We start from the raw sequence: 16,482 nt of genomic DNA, 5'->3' as shown, positions 1-16,482 counted from the left end.
TTTCATTTGTATGACAGCCCCCCTAAGAGAGGGGTGATGAGTATCTAACCACCTTAAAAACATTTATTGCATCCTAAAACCACCACATGCCAACTTTGGTTTCGTTTGCTTGATTAATTCTTGAGTAATGCAGAAATTTGTGTTTCATTTGTATGGCAGCCCCCTCTTAGAGAGGAGGGTGGAGTGTCTAACCACCGTGAAAACATTCATTGCGCCCTAAAACCTTCACATGCCAAATTTGATTTCGTTTGCTCGATTAATTCTCGAAAAATGCAGAAATTTGTGTTACATTTGTATGGCAGCGGAGGAGTATCTAACCACCGTAAAAACATTTATTGCACCCTAAAACCTCCACATGCCAAATTTGGTTTCGTTTGCTTGATTAATTCTCGAGTAATGCAGAAATTTGTGTTCCATTTCTATGACAGAACCAGGGTAATCATTTCCATTTTAGGGTGGTCCGAAAAATCCATTTTTTCGCATTTTTTTCCAAAAATGACTTTTTTCAAAAATTCATAACTTTTGAACTACTAGACCGATTCAGATGATCGATATATTAAATTAAAGCCAGTCACCCGATCTTTTAAAATACTACACCCGCAGAAAACCGGTCCAGTAGTTCAATAGTAATAAATTTTTGAAGAAAGTCATTTTTGGGAGAAGAGGGGAAAATTATTTTTTGGACCATCGGCAAACTTTGAAAAATCATAATTCAAAAACGAAAAAACGCTTCCCTGGTTTCGAGATATGTTATGTGAAAAATCCTCAGCTTTTCAGAATAAATAAAAAAAACTATAGCGCCTCCCGAGACTTTGAAAACAATAAAAAACGAACACAATCAATAATAACGAGGGCAGAATTCAAACTTTCTGCAGGTGCAGGGAAACCTGTTTTCGTGCGGTCCCTTTCCGCGTGTTTCCTCATTTGTGCGATTTTATTATGACATCGGGTCTTGAATCACAAACTAATCGCAATAATAATATCGCACCTAAACACAAATGAGAAATCGCACAAAAAGCAACCGCACAAAAATAGTCCTGTACAGTATTTTTTTCAAAAAAGACCAGGTGATTGGCTTTAATTTGATATGTCGATCATCTGATCATCGGTCTAGTAGTTCAAAAGTTATGAATTTTTGAAAAAAGGCTTTTTTGGAAAAAAATGCAAAAAAAAATGTTTTTTGGACCACCCTAAAATGGAAATGGTCCCCCTACTGAAAAAATAAAAAAATACGGGTCTAATGTTTTGCGATAAAGAACAAAACTACCACTTTTCACAAAAATCTGAGAACCACTATATCGGTTTGTCGTGGAATGGCTAAATAGAGAGTTTGGCTGATTTTCTATTCCGTAGAGTGACCGCCCTATATAAGAAATCCTACGTCAAACTCTTCTCTAAATAGAGAAGGAGTTACGCACCGCAGCTTATACGCAATAGTTGGAATACCTACACTCACGAGCTTAGTCATCACGAACTTCGATATGTTCTTCAACATCGTAACTAAAAGGATTCTAATAAACTAAACTTCCGGAATGAGATTCATGCCAAAATCATCATACAACCGCACAGTCGTCAATCAGCAAAACCAGCATTCAAGCATTTCTTTTTTGTTCTATAGTACAACAGACCAACTATGTGTTTAAGCACTCTTGTATCACGTCAAGTATAATACTATAAATCAATATCAGTGTCTTCTAATGAGTATCGTCTTCATAGCGGTCTAGTACATAAGATTCGTTGATGTTTCGTTGTATCGTAAGGCAATATTGGTTAACATTCACTAGGTAGGAGTTCATTAGTGTATAAATTAAAGCAGTTCACCTGGAATAAAGTGTAACAAGATAATTACTTATTTCCCTTTAGAGCTCCTCCTTCGGAGCAGTATTATCCTTCTTGTTCTGGGATCGTTCCAAAAAATGCAAGAAATCTTCATGCTTAAGCACATGATCCGCTGCGTTCGCTACGAGCCTAGCAAATTCTTTTCGATCAAATGCATAATTTGTAAACTTGGCATGTCTGCCTCCCCCATCCGGATGGTGACCCTCGTCCTCCGGATAAACCAGTTCATCGTTCTCCCATGTCATGTATCGCACACCCTTGAGACGGGCTAAATCTTTGTAACAATTTGGATCCTCGCAGTGATACAGCTCAAACAGCACTGCCCACTTGGGCAGAAACAGTAAGTGAGTCAACCCGGCCCCATGCATTCCGATGAAGACGTCCGTGTTTCGGGTTATCTTCAGCTGCTCCCGGAAGGGCATTTTATAGTTGAAACTTACCCGGTTCACAATGTACCGCTCGTTGTCTGATATTTCCTCCAATAATTCGTCCTCGTTCAACACCGTCCGGTACTTTGTCTGGCGGGACAGGAACGTGATGCGCACTTTGCGTTGGGTGTGACTTTTCAGTGAAATGCGCAATCGGTGCAGAATGTGCTCGGAGAAAGCTTGGAAGAGGCCACTGTTTTCACAGCCCGAAATCTGCGAAAGATTAACATGCTATTATTTATTCCTAGCAGTGAGGACTTGTTATCCTACAATGGGTGTGTTGTAGTACAACCCAAAAATCATCCTTGGCAGTAATGGAAGCACCAGATTTTTGAAGCAGACCACCTTTCCCGCATAAGTTTTCAAATCCGCGATTGGGTGTTTCGTGAATGCCTTAAAAGTCTCGGCGAAAGGTGAAGAGTAAGTGTATGATTCCCAGACTAGAATGTGTACATCTGTGGTGAACCCCGTTGGATCGGAGAGGTTTGCATGCAATGACCCATATAGATTTAAAAAGTCGCAAAAATGATGGTACATGTTGATAGTGGCATCGATCTTCATAATAAAAGCAGGCTTTTCTATCGTAATATCACAGTGACCACTCTCCGCTAATGGCTGGCTAAGCGTATCGAAGAAACGCAACTCGGGACCCCAAGACTGAAGGGGACTTATGTGCTCCAATTCGTCTTCCAACCGTTGGCGATGAAGCTTGCAGTGGCCTCCAATTTGACCCTGAGATAATATATCCATTTTATAACGTAACGGTTCCCTGCAATGGAATGACATTCGTCAACCTCAGTACCTCAGTACCGAAAAGATAAAATTTGCTCACACAAATTGCTAGCATTGCCATACTAACCTGCGATGAACCAAATCCGTGAAGTTCACCATAATATTTCTCCCGCGGCAAAATCGAAGATACTTGGAACACTCAAGTGCCGAATCATGCGGGAACCTCGGTTCGCACATGATTCTCATCTCCCGGATTTGATCTCGAATGAAACCGAAATCAGCTTGCGCATAATACGTTTCGATTTGCGCTTCCTTCGTCTTCACATAGCCTTTGTAGTTCCCAGGACATTTCAATTGCGAGAATCGATTGTTTGGCTCGCAGTCGCTTTCATAGCCCCAGCAAATATGCTGTCTTGCCTTGAAAGTTTCGCTGTTAATAACAGATCTATACTCGCACCGGTCGTCATTCAGGCATTTCTTCGCTAACTGGGGATATCTTCGAAAATACAGCGGAAGGTGCGATTTCGGCAGGTTAATAAACTCGTATTCGCTAACGGAGCCAATTATATCACAGCTAATTATGCCGACAATCAAAATCAGCGACGGTTTGGGCGTAATCATTTCTACTTTCTACTGCTTCTTTAATCAACTCTGAATCAGCAATGCATCTGAGAAAGAACGGTCAGAAGCATCCTCTACCCACCTTCTCACTACCACTTACGGCTATTCTAACGCGCAACTGAATGATGATGGATGCGGATTCGGTGAAGTCATTACTAACTTCTTTCGCCGCCTTCGGCACGGGTATGGATGATTTGAGCGTGATTATACATAACGTAAACTTTGCTTTGCTGCCCACCACTTTACCTGTCCGCAAGCTCACATATTTATGTATTTATACATCCGCAGCCGCGTGTTGTTTACGTACGTACGTCATCTCCCTGTGGCTGGGCTTAGAAAACAGTGCGCTCAGAGTAAATATCACGCAAGCAGTGTATCCAGCGTTATCACAAATTTATTTGTACTTAAAGTTGTCAAAAAAAATTTCATCTGTGCTTTTTATTCCAAAAAAAGTGTACACAATCTGCATCATTGAAAATACTAATTTTCTTAGCATGAAAAATTACTACCCAAGCCTCAAATTACTCATTGGTTTGATAATGCTAATATAAATAGACGAATTTCATGCCAACTCATCTTAGGAGTTGGCAGCACCATCTCAGATAGCAGTGAACCCAGCAAACATTAAATCGTATAACTTTGCACATGATAAGTCACATATAATTTCGTATCAAATCACAATCGCATAAAATATCAATCAAAATATCGATCATATATATCTAAAATCGCATAAAATGCAAAAATTCCACGATTTTCCATGTCATCGATGGATTGAGTGGTAACGTTGTCGTATCAAATCGCATATCAGTCCAAAAAGCATCACATATCGTTATATACGGCTTTATATACGTACAAAATATGGCATATACGTATATCGCCTCCACTTTTGTGTGTATATGCTAGTTATCTGCATCATATATCATACAAATGTGTCTTGGCTGTATGCCCAGCAAACATTAAATCGCACAACAAGCGTATATATATCATCATATGCCCTAAAATTTGGTTGGCATATAATGCGCCTAACTGGCATATGCATGCAAAAGTGGAGGCCATATACATACATGGCAAATGCTTACCGAATTTGTTTGGATGAATATGCAACTTTGACCGGCTATAATAGCGACTTGTGCCCTACTCATATACGATTTATTACAGACATAGAAAAAAAAACAAATGGCGCAAAATATTTTCGTGAAATGTTTATTATAGCCTCACGAAACGCCATTTTTATATATGAGTATTTATGTTTGTAGAAATAATAATTGTTTGATTGACTTGTGTTGGGAGTGGAATTGAATGTTTAAAATGGCACAGATTGATGTTTGGTGAAAACTGCTCCGATATGGGTTCGAACTCCGATCGTCTGGATTATCATCCACCAGCTATCTCGCGCGGCTATCTGAAATTTAATTCAACAGCGGTTAAAACTTTCGAGTGCATCAGCATTTCATTGACATTTCAATATGATGTAATATGTCCTTTATTAGGATCTAATATGATTTACTGTTTCATGATTTTCTTCAGCATGCAACACGATTTACTACAGTACTAAATCGATTTAAATTATACGCTTATACGACACACAAACTGCATCAGCGTAATATACGCATATGATGCGGATTAAATATATTTTACGACAATGTACATCATAAAATTGATGTTTATTATACCGATATGCGACTTAATTTGATAATGGTATATAAAATCGAGTTTTTACATTTTATGCGATTTCAAATATACACGATACATACTTTGATTGATATTATATGCGATTATGATTTATTCGGATTTCTTGTAAGACTTGGCACGTGCAAAATTATACGATTTAATGTTTGCTGGGTGTATATCGCCTCCAATTATAGCTATTCATACGACTTAATGTTTGCTGGGAAACGTTGTGGGTGTAAAGACATGGATCATTTAAGCAACTTTGCATACTTAAAATATTCGAAAAAGAATTAGACTACTTTTTAGAAAAAGCCAAAAAAAAATTTATGATTTAAAAACTATGATACCTACAAAATTCTTGTCAAAGGACGAAATGTAAGAAATTGTTTCTATTTTCACAAAAAAATACCAAAAATTTTTTGTAAAAAAATTTTGCTGACAAAAAAGTTATTTAAAAAATTAAAATTCATTTTTCTCAAAAACGTATTTTTTTCAACAAGTCGTCATTACATCGGAAGATGGGCACTTTTACAAGGAAAAAGTTTTTCGAACAACTTTTTCATATTTTATTTGGAAAAAATACATCTTGTCCTAATTTTGTTTAAAGTCAAGATAGCGATATAATGTATTCAACAAAGTTTTAGATCTTGTTAAAATATAAACTTTTGTTGGAGACATCAACTTTTTATCTTTTATAGTTTTTGGAATATAAGTCATTTTTGTATGAAGACTCCTGTAAAAAATAATGTTTTGCTCGTAACATTTTTGTGTGTAAATTCTCACGTTTGACATGTTCTTGACATGTTTCTATATAGAGAAAAGTTGGCAGAGCATTTAAAATGCTCTGCCAATTTTTCAAAGAAAAACATGAAAAAGTTGTTGTTCGAAAAACTTTTCCCATGTAAATGTGCCCATCGTTCGATGTATTGAAAACATGTTGGAAATTTTAAGGGCTTTTTATATCTATTTTTTTCAGAATTTTAAAAGCGTATGTTTTTGAGAAAAACGAATTTTATTTTCAAAATATTTTTTTATCCAATGAAATTTTTTTTCCAAAAAAAATTCTTTGGTAATTTTTAATGAAAACCTAAATAATTTCCTACATTTCATTCTTTGACTAAAGTTTTGTAGGTCTGATAGATTTTTTTGTACGTTTCTTTTTAAATTTTGAGTTTTTTAAACTTTTTTTCGAAAAATCTTGATTGTAAAACTATAAGGCAAGGCGCAAATTGAGACGCGTATTGCGCGAGTAACTTGGCGCGATATAGCGTCTGTCTTTGTGGCTAATGAAAACAGACGGAATGGCGCAAATTGGTCAGATGACGCGAGATGGAGGAGCGCTCGTGAGACACGACTCGCTCGACGCTGTGGCTGAGCCACAGTTTCTCGAGCTGCTCATGCTGGTTGTGTTGGTGAACAATCATATAGCGCCGTGAGTCTGACACTGTATGGTTGTACCGGTCGGAAGGTTGTGTTAATAAATAAATATATCGCACGCGTATGCGACTGGCACGACATTTACACCAAACTGCGTCTCAATATGCGCTCCACCACGCTACGTTTGTGGCATGTATGAGTCGTGTTGATAGTCTCGTGTTCGCTTAAGAGCGCTATACGCTTCTCAATTTGCGCCTAGCCTAAGATCTATAAAAAGTTGGTCAGAGAATGAAATGTAGGAAATAACTAAGGTTTTCATTAAAAAATACCAATTAATTTTTTAGAAAAAAATTTCATTGTAAAAAAAATTGAAAATTAAAATTCATTTTTCTCGAAAAAATATGCTTTGAAAATTCTGAAAAAAATAGATATAAAAAGCCCTTAAAATTTCCAACAAGTTTCCCATACATCGGACGATAGGCACATTTACATGGAAAAAGTTTTTTGAACAACAACTTCTTCATGTTTTTCTTTGAAAAAATAATAGTAATAATAATAGTTCGTTACATTTTTTTGTATAAATTATCGCAATTTGCATGATCTGCTAAGTTTTATCTTTTTAGAAACATGTCAAACTTGAGAATTTACACACAAAAATGTTACGAGCAAAACATTTTTTTTTTCAGGAGTCTTCATACAATAATTTTTGTATTCTATTCCATTATATTCCAAAAACTGTAACAGATAGAATGTTAACGTCTTCGACAAAAGTATATATTTTAATAAGATCCAAAACTTTTTCGAATACACTATATGGCTATCTTGACTTTAAACAAAATTAGGATTAGTTGTATTTTTTTCAAAGAAAACATGAAAAAGTTGTTGTTCTAAAAACTTTTTTCCTGTAAAAGTGTCCATCTTCCGATGTATGGACGACTTGTTAGAAATTTTGAGGTCTATTCATATATATATTTTTGGGAATTTAAAAAAAATACGTTTTTGAGAAAAATGAATTTTAATTTTCGAAATAACTTTTTAGTCAGCGAAAATTTGGGTACTTTTTTGTGAAAATATAAACAATGTCCAACATTTCATCCTTTGACATGAATTTTGTAGGTATCATAGTTTTTATGTTATAAATTTGTAAAAAATGAAGAAAAAAATGAAAACTTTTTGGCTTTTTCCAAAAAGTGGTCTAATTATTTTTTGAATATTTCAAGTATGCAAAGTTGCTTGTCTTTACACCCACAACGTTTCACTGCTATCTGAATTGGTGCTGCCAACGGCCAGTCGAGTTGGCATGAAATTCGTCAATATAATAACTAAAATTATCGGGAATTTTTAATTTTTGCAGGATACGTATAAAGAGTGCACTCGTGGCCGGGTGGTTAGCGTGTTACATTATCATGACGGGTGTTCGGGTTCGATTCCCGTTCTGGCCGGTGGATTTTTCGTCAAAGAAATTTCCCTCGACTTGCACTTTGGTCACGTATTTCTAGAGCTTGCCCCTCGAAATACATTCAATGTGTGTTATTTAGCTTAAGAAATATCAACTAAGTAATAATAAATGACGCTGATTAATGCATTGAGACGGCAAAAGTTCCGCAGGGAACGTTAAAGTCATTGAAGAAGGAGAAGGATACGTATAAAAGGATACGATTTTCGATTTTTGTTTTGTTTGGTTATGTTGGTTCCCATGTCTCTTTATTATACTGACAAGTTGAATCATTTGACGGTTCAGTTAATTTATTACAGCAGCTTTGTATGCCCCTTCTCGCGTTCAATTTTTGCCTATTCTAAAAAAGGGCTCGAATAGTATGTGTCAAAATTTGTGGGAAAATCGAAATTAAACGCACGAACGCATTTCGAATGTTAACTGTGACATATGAATAATCTTAGACCAAAGAAACATTTCTGGGTGTTACAAAGTAACCTCAAAGAGCCGAGAAGGTATGAACAACGAAGAGCGTGCCGAACGATAGAGCACATCAAAACCAGACGAAAATATCGATGAAGTGAAGAAAGCAGTATTTTTCAATCCTCGAATCACCTGTAGAGAAGGTGCTGAGCAGCTAAACATGTCGATTGGCTCGTGCCATTTGATTTTTACCAATGATTTGGGCATAACAGGGAACGGCGCGAAATTTGAAATTTGTCTGTTCGCGACAACCCATTTTTGCTCCAGAGGGAATGACAGGTGACTAATTATGCTTTTATGGTTATGACGTGGAAACAAAGCTGATTGACATCGCAATGGAACCTGTTGAATAAGAATGGGTAAAAATTGATGAAGATCCAAAGCACGCGAAAACAAAGCAGCTGTCAAAAAATAACCGAACATTTAAATGGCCGAACTTATCGACATAAATGAGAACCTCGAGAAACAACATAATGTATCAAATAAAAATTCAAAATGGAATATACGTAACCCACGAAGTTCAAAATTAACGATAGTTTTTTAAACAGACTACTTTTGCTAAACTGCATACTTTCAGATAATATATGTTTCGAGCTGCTCCCGCGTTTTCAGATCTTGATATGGCGTTCATCTTATTATACTTATGACAGACATGCCACTGTACTAGCGTTGTACTATGTGTACTATGTTGTACACATGTACTATGTTGTATGTCTTGTTAAAATTATCAGTGCGCCCCTTGTTATTCATGACAGCGCAGCAACATTTTACAGCGGTATAAGTATTACCAACCGTTACGAACAAAATGTGTAAAAACGTGTGTTCTTTCATTATCATTCGAAGTTTAATTCTCAAGTGAAACGGTCGCTAATAAAAGTTAAACTATTAAGATTGTGTTTTTCTTTCGTGGTTTTGTATTCCGATCCACTTCGTTCCACATGTCTGTCACCATATACAGCGCTAGAACCATGCAAGCAACTCGATACAATCGCTAGTACAGTTGTATGTCTGTCCATGGTATTACTGAAGCGATTTCGAAGCTTAAGCCGGATTTAGACGTTGTGAGTTACTCGGTTGCGAGTAAACGTTAAACGATTCGAATGATTACCACTAAATTTGACATTTGAATCGCATGTATGGGGCTACTCGCAGCCGAGCTACTTCAAAGTTTTCTGTTTTTAAGGGTGGGTTTAGACTAGGGATATATTCATGTGAAGAAATATGATGAGATTTATAGATATCGTATCAACCGTTTACACTAGCGTGAACTTCTATAATGAATATATTCATATCTTCGGTGAATTTATTCACCTGAAGTTGAACTGCATCCAACTTTAGTGATTTCTCACCAGTGAGAAATTCACAAGCGTTTACATATGCTGAATTTATTCAAGTTATATATACCTCGAATAAGTGTATCATATTTATTCTCACCCGTTTACACCTATTTTCACGTGAATAAATCCATCTATAGCTATAGATCTCCCTAATGTAAACCCGCCATAAGAAAGCGAGTATAGTGCGTTCGTAATTCTTCGGATCGATCGACGTTTACTCGCAACCGAGTAACTCACAACGTCTAAATTCAGCTTTAGTTTCGTTGTTCTTATAATCAGCGCCAAATTATTCGACGGTTGCCGAGAAATGAGGCAAAAATATTAAAAACATTTTTGGGAGTTGGATCGCTGGGAATTCGCAGGACATTATAGCTTCGACCGATCCAATGGCCATTTTTTACAACTCAATTCTATTAACTCTTTCTCTATTTTTCTTCCCATTGTCATTTTTAATAATTCTCTTTTTCCACCTATCTCCTATCTCTTTCTCTTTTGACGTAGGACTACGTCTTTCATTTCTATACCGGGGTGTAAAATCAAAGTTTCGAAAACGAAAGCGTTACGCCGGAGACCGAGATTTTGAGCGTTAATAGCTCCTAAACAACTGAACGAAATGGTATGATAAACACTTCATTCGAAAGATAAAATGTCTACGCGTTCTATACTTGTTACTTTTTGATCCAAAAACTTGTTTCAATAGTCTTAAAATTGCTTTCAAAACAGGCTATTGAAATCACCAATCGGTATATAAGCGAGCGCCGCTCGGAAATCCACTGAGTTCTAATTGAACAGCGATTGGAGCATGTTGTCGCTGTTGTGGTGAAGCTCTTCGTTTATCATGAAAGCGCGGATGAACGGTGCCTGTTTGTGCACCTTAGGCCAGAAGAGAATCCATCAGGAGGAGAGTGATGCCACAAACGGTTCCCCGGGAAGAGTTCGGAGCAGCCGCCACACACACACATACACGCGCGGAATTCTTCGTTTGGATGCCATTCAGCATCGAGAAAATTCTGGAAAGTTCTAATCATTTCTGGAAAATAAACTGCCAGTTCCTCTGGGAATTTAAAAATACATTCATGTGAAAGAGTTTATTTGAATGTTTTCTATCCATGTAACACTGTGACCAAATATGTTTCAATCAAGTGCTATTAACAGGTGGTTATCGAATTAGTATTAACCACTGGTGGGCTTCCAGTATCGAGGAAAATGTGGAAATATCTAATGGTTGCTGGAAAATAATCTGCCAGTTCCCCTTGGAATTGAAAATTACATTCAAGCGAAAGAGTTTATTTTAATGTTTTCTATCCATAAAATATCCATATAATACATTTGGGTTTGTGATTTGTCAATCAATCGCAATTAACAGGATAGCTTCTGAAGATTATTCTTCCCCATCAGTAGGATATTTCCGTATCCAATATTGTATGCGCCCGCAATCGATTATTGCTCAGTCGCCGAAAGTTCCGAGCTCAGAGAGTTCTTTCCCCTCTAGTTTGCCTTTCAAATTATCATCGTAAACCACACCTTCTCTCGATTCAATCACACACTAAAAGCATACTTAAGCGATATTCTGGTGGTGAGACACATTCATTTTTCGTGAGGACATCGACAAGACAACATCGTTGCCTAACGTGCTGGAGGAGGTGGACGGCGAAGGATCGACACATACACGCGCAGAATTCTTTCCGTTTGGATGCCATTCAGCATCGAGAAAGTTCCGGAAAGATCTAATCATTTCTGAAAATTAATCTGCCAGTTCCTCTGGGAATATAAAAATACATTCATGTGAAAGAGTTTATTTGAATGTTTTCTATCCATGTAACACTGTGACCAAATATGTTTCAATCAAGTGCTATTAACAGGTGGTTATCGAATTAGTATTAACCACTGGTGGGCTTCCAGTATCGAGGAAAATGTGGAAATATCTAATGGTTGCTGGAAAATAATCTGCCAGTTCCCCTTGGAATTGAAAATTACATTCAAGCGAAAGAGTTTATTTTAATGTTTTCTATCCATAAAATATCCATATAATACATTTGGGTTTGTGATTTGTCAATCAATCGCAATTAACAGGATAGCTTCTGAAGATTATTCTTCCCCATCAGTAGGATATTTCCGTATCCAATATTGTATGCGCCCGCAATCGATTATTGCTCAGTCGCCGAAAGTTCCGAGCTCAGAGAGTTCTTTCCCCTCTAGTTTGCCTTTCAAATTACCATCGTAAACCACACCTTCTCTCGATTCAATCACACACTAAAAGCATACTTAAGCGATATTCTGGTGGTGAGACACATTCATTTTTCGTGAGGACATCGACAAGACAACATCGTTGCCTAACGTGCTGGAGGAGGTGGACGGCGAAGGATCGACACATACACGCGCAGAATTCTTTCCGTTTGGATGCCATTCAGCATCGAGAAAGTTCCGGAAAGATCTAATCATTTCTGAAAATTAATCTGCCAGTTCCTCTGGGAATATAAAAATACATTCATGTGAAAGAGTTTATTTGAATGTTTTCTATCCATGTAACACTGTGACCAAATATGTTTCAATCAAGTGCTATTAACAGGTGGTTATCGAATTAGTATTAACCACTGGTGGGCTTCCAGTATCGAGGAAAATGTGGAAATATCTAATCGTTACTGAAAATAATCTGCCAGTTCCTCTGGGAATTTAAAAATACATTCATGTGAAAGAGTTTATTTGAATGTTTTCTATCCATGTAACACTGTGACCAAATATGTTTCAATCAAGTGCTATTAACAGGTGGTTATCGAATTAGTATTAACCACTGGTGGGCTTCCAGTATCGAGGAAAATGTGGAAATATCTAATGGTTGCTGGAAAATAATCTGCCAGTTCCCCTTGGAATTGAAAATTACATTCAAGCGAAAGAGTTTATTTTAATGTTTTCTATCCATAAAATATCCATATAATACATTTGGGTTTGTGATTTGTCAATCAAGTACAGTTAGCAGGTTAGCTTCTGAAGATTATTCTTCAGAACAAGGTTTGTCGTATCCTATATTGGATGCATAAAACCTTGTGCCTCCAACGTAACGCTCTCGTTTTCGAAGTCCCCCAAATATTCATTTATTCATTCATTCAGAATGGATTGAGATTCAACTTCAAACAAATGATCTCTAAATCAACGATAGTCCTACGTCACCCTTGCGGTTATGCCATAGATATAACCCACTTCCTGTTTTTGTTTTGGATTAAGTGCGATTCACATACAACATCCACGTCACATTACATCAATTATTCTCCTATGAAATTCCTATGGAAACATTCACATACACCAGCAACGGCAAGCTCGCCGTCGGCAAAATAAGTCCAAGAGAATAGTTGACGAGACGGTGAAGGGACGTTGCATGTGTAGCGCGAGATGGGAAACATAAAGTGGGAAAATTTTTGAATCTGTGACGACACAGATTCTGTTTGTGTATGTTACTTTTCTTATAACAGTCCACTTCATAGGAAAAGTATTGTTATTAAAAGTAAAAATAATCGGATAAAATGATCGAACTAGTTTTTCTTCAATTAATGCTAGCGTTAAGGGCTAAACTCACATTTTAGCAGACTTCCTGGCTACTAATACAATCAAAGTTTGACACAACCAAAACCCGCGAATCTTCCCACCTTCTATCCTTCCTCCTGTGTGTAGCGTACATTAATGGTTTTCTTGTGTTGGTCCCTTCCCTGATTTCAATGCATATGAAATTATCCCATGAAGCATATAATAAAATTGAGGCATTGACCGATGCAAGTTGTTCATTAACAGAGACTTTAAAGCGCTGAATATGCAAGTAAACCATCAATTCTTCTTCAAACATTCAATTTTTGCCCCAAATCCTGCATATCTTTGTTTTCTGTAACAGTGATTCTCTCTGACGCAATTTCACTTTTAGTCTTTCACACGGAATTTGTTCTATAGACCTTCAAAAATTTATATTGAAATTTTTTTTAAAAATCCGATCCGAGCTGAAATTGCATTAGTTTCCGCACATTTCCGTTGGCCAACCTGACTGGCGATTCTGTTTCACCATCTCTATAGCATCCCTTCTGTAGCGTGTACTACAAAGTTCTTTGAAAAGTCCCTCATTCTATTTTCTTGAGCTCAGTATCAAAAACTGTATGTGATTTTGAGCGATCTTCTTGAAATGTTCTGAAAGAAATAATTAGTAAATACAGTGTAACCCCGATTATCCATAGTAAATCTATATGCCTTCCCGGAATTTGTCAGTAACTTGCGCATGTACACTGAGAGAAATAATTAGTAAATATAACGAATTTTTTGGTAAATACTACCAATCTATAGTCATTTTCGACCGTACTAATAAACACTTATGTCAAGCAGAACCATGATTCGGAAGCCCAATATCGGCTACATTTTCTCGCCGGAAATGCACGTATCAGAATTATATCCTTATTATACCTCCGTATTGCCTTATGGGAACAATGAAAATGGTTAATACGCGCTCTTCTCACCAGTTTTCAGATATGACAATATCCAAGCTTACTAATGTTATCGAGTAAAATATACTAATCTCTGGTAGGGATGCGGGTTTGTTGACAATATGTACAAAAAAATTGTACATTCCACTAATTTTGCATTACCAAATGTATTTGGTAGTTTTCGACCGAGGATTTTTCTAAGTGTATAAATGAATAGAGTCAAAGCCGCACAATTAACAAAATGCCACACAACGATGCCATGCAAAACTGAAACGTGTCCTTAAAGAGAATAATATGATGACGATGAGCACATACCCATCGGCGTAGAGAAGAGTTTCGTTAAGATGAACAATTAGGCTAGACATAAAATACATCGTTCTTGGATGAGATGGGTCGAGGTTCGAAACTGAACATGATAATATAAAGTTATTTTTTTGTTATTTTTCATATTAGTAGCTAATGCCAATCTATGTTAGTTTTGGGATAGTTTGTTCCTGCAATAATAAATGAATTATGTTCAGAGCAAGGCGCTTATATCAATGTATAACAGGTGAAGCAACATCATCACTTCATATAAGAAGGGGATTACGGTTTGTGGAGCGGGGGTTGTTTTGTTATTGCTAGGATACGCTATTTTTGCCTTTTTGCATGCAAGAGTGTGGAAATGAGAATGAAATACTACAAAATCATTCCTTCTATTTCACATAAATTCGCAAAAGCCGAACATAGTAGGCATCGTTCGAATAAGCGTCGTAGCAGATTGTAGAGAGCCGCCGGCAGCGTTCTGATGCTGTTTATAAACAATACCGACAGCAATTCCAATATGGCTGAAAGTGCATTTCATATGATTGTTTCACCTGGTACATATAGAGGCGCCTTGGTTCAGAGCAAGGCGCTTGTATAAATGTATAACAGGTGAAGCAACATCATCACTTCAATAAGAAGGGGATTACGGTTTGTGGAGCAGGGGTTGTTTGTTTTGTTATTGCTAGGATACGCCATTTTTGCATTTTCACATATGAGAGTAGTGGATGAACTGGATGAGAATGAAATTCTACAAAATCATCCCCTCTTTTTCACATAAATTCGCAAAAGCCGAACATAGTAGGCATTGTTCGAATACGCGTCGTGGCAGTTTGTAGAGAGCCGCCGGCAGCTGTTTGTAAACAATACCGACAGCAATTCCAATATGGCTGAAAACGCATTTCATATGATTGTTTCACCTGGTATATATATAGAGGCGCCTTGGTTCAGAGTAACTCTTTGTATTTACTGTCTTTACGGTGTACCCTAAATAAAAAAAAATGAATATTTTTCGGAAAGGTCACGAGGCCAGTATCGGGACTCCTTTTTGTTGTGGACAGCTTCAGCCCTCGCTTTCCATTTTTGGAACTTGTTCAAGGTGGGTAGAACTGATCATCACTGAGTAGATCCAGTAACGAGAATTTGTTGAGGTTGGGTGTCTCAAAAGCCGGGCATCGCCAACAAACACGGCGGTTGGTCTCTCTCGTTGAAGTATCTTTTAAGCCATCTGTTAATCTACGAAAAAAAACCTCAGACAGCGACTGGCTCGCTTCTCAAGCGTTGTGGGATACACCTTGTCTCCTAGCAACCCCTTTTCATTTTCTGTTAACCAATTGTCCAGTTGTACGAAATTGTGATTTGGCAAAAAATTATGCCGAATATGAGGTATGATTAGAAAAATGAGTGGGTTATATCTATGATATAACCGCAAGGTTGACGTGGAACTACCTTAGCTTAGCAATCATTCGTTTGTATTGATTAAATTCTTGATTGAATGAAACAGTTTCCAAATTCAATTGAGTTCAATATATTTGCTCTGTGAGTGAAAAAAATGAACAAATGCCGTGTAAAGTCAATTCATTTATTGTGATTGATTGTTCTTCGTTACAAGTAAATTTAATGACGGACCTTTTACGTTTGGTATGATGACTAGAACAAAATATATGTACGGAAGAATTATCAAACGTTTGATGAACCAGCCTAAGGCTGAAAATCTTTCCAATAAAGACAAAAAAAATATTATCAAACGATTATTTTATTTTACATTTCCCTCTGAAGTTTATATCCCAAAAGTGTAC

At 36.9% G+C, this 16,482-nt stretch overlaps 1 protein-coding gene across 1 annotated transcript; it reads right to left on the bottom strand.

Moving 5' to 3' along the window:
* Positions 1 to 1,647: 1,647 nt before the first annotated feature.
* On the bottom strand, positions 1,648 to 3,925 carry LOC129779402 (EGF domain-specific O-linked N-acetylglucosamine transferase). Its single transcript, XM_055786850.1, has 3 exons — positions 3,127 to 3,925; positions 2,538 to 3,036; positions 1,648 to 2,480 (listed from the first exon to the last, which is right to left on the bottom strand). The coding sequence occupies exons 1-3, from the start codon at positions 3,618 to 3,620 to the stop codon at positions 1,860 to 1,862; spliced, it is 1,614 nt and encodes a 537-aa protein (XP_055642825.1). The 5' UTR covers positions 3,621 to 3,925; the 3' UTR covers positions 1,648 to 1,859.
* Positions 3,926 to 16,482: the final 12,557 nt, after the last annotated feature.

The sequence above is a fragment of the Toxorhynchites rutilus genome, chromosome 3, assembly GCF_029784135.1.
Source record: "Toxorhynchites rutilus septentrionalis strain SRP chromosome 3, ASM2978413v1, whole genome shotgun sequence".
Taxonomy (NCBI): Eukaryota; Metazoa; Arthropoda; class Insecta; order Diptera; family Culicidae; genus Toxorhynchites; species Toxorhynchites rutilus.
Note: the sequence above shows the minus strand (reverse complement) of the source record. Positions and strands in the feature narration are given on the sequence as shown.

Excerpts from the sequence above, each read along its gene's own strand:
- LOC129779402 (XM_055786850.1), bottom strand. The coding sequence starts at position 3,620 with ATGATTACGCCCAAACCGTCGCTGATTTTGATTGTCGGCATAATTAGC. Across the intron at positions 3,037-3,126 it reads ACGGATTTGGTTCATCGCAG|GGAACCGTTACGTTATAAAA; the intron begins GTTAGTATGGCA and ends ATTCCATTGCAG. Across the intron at positions 2,481-2,537 it reads TGTACTACAACACACCCATT|ATTTCGGGCTGTGAAAACAG; the intron begins GTAGGATAACAA and ends AATCTTTCGCAG.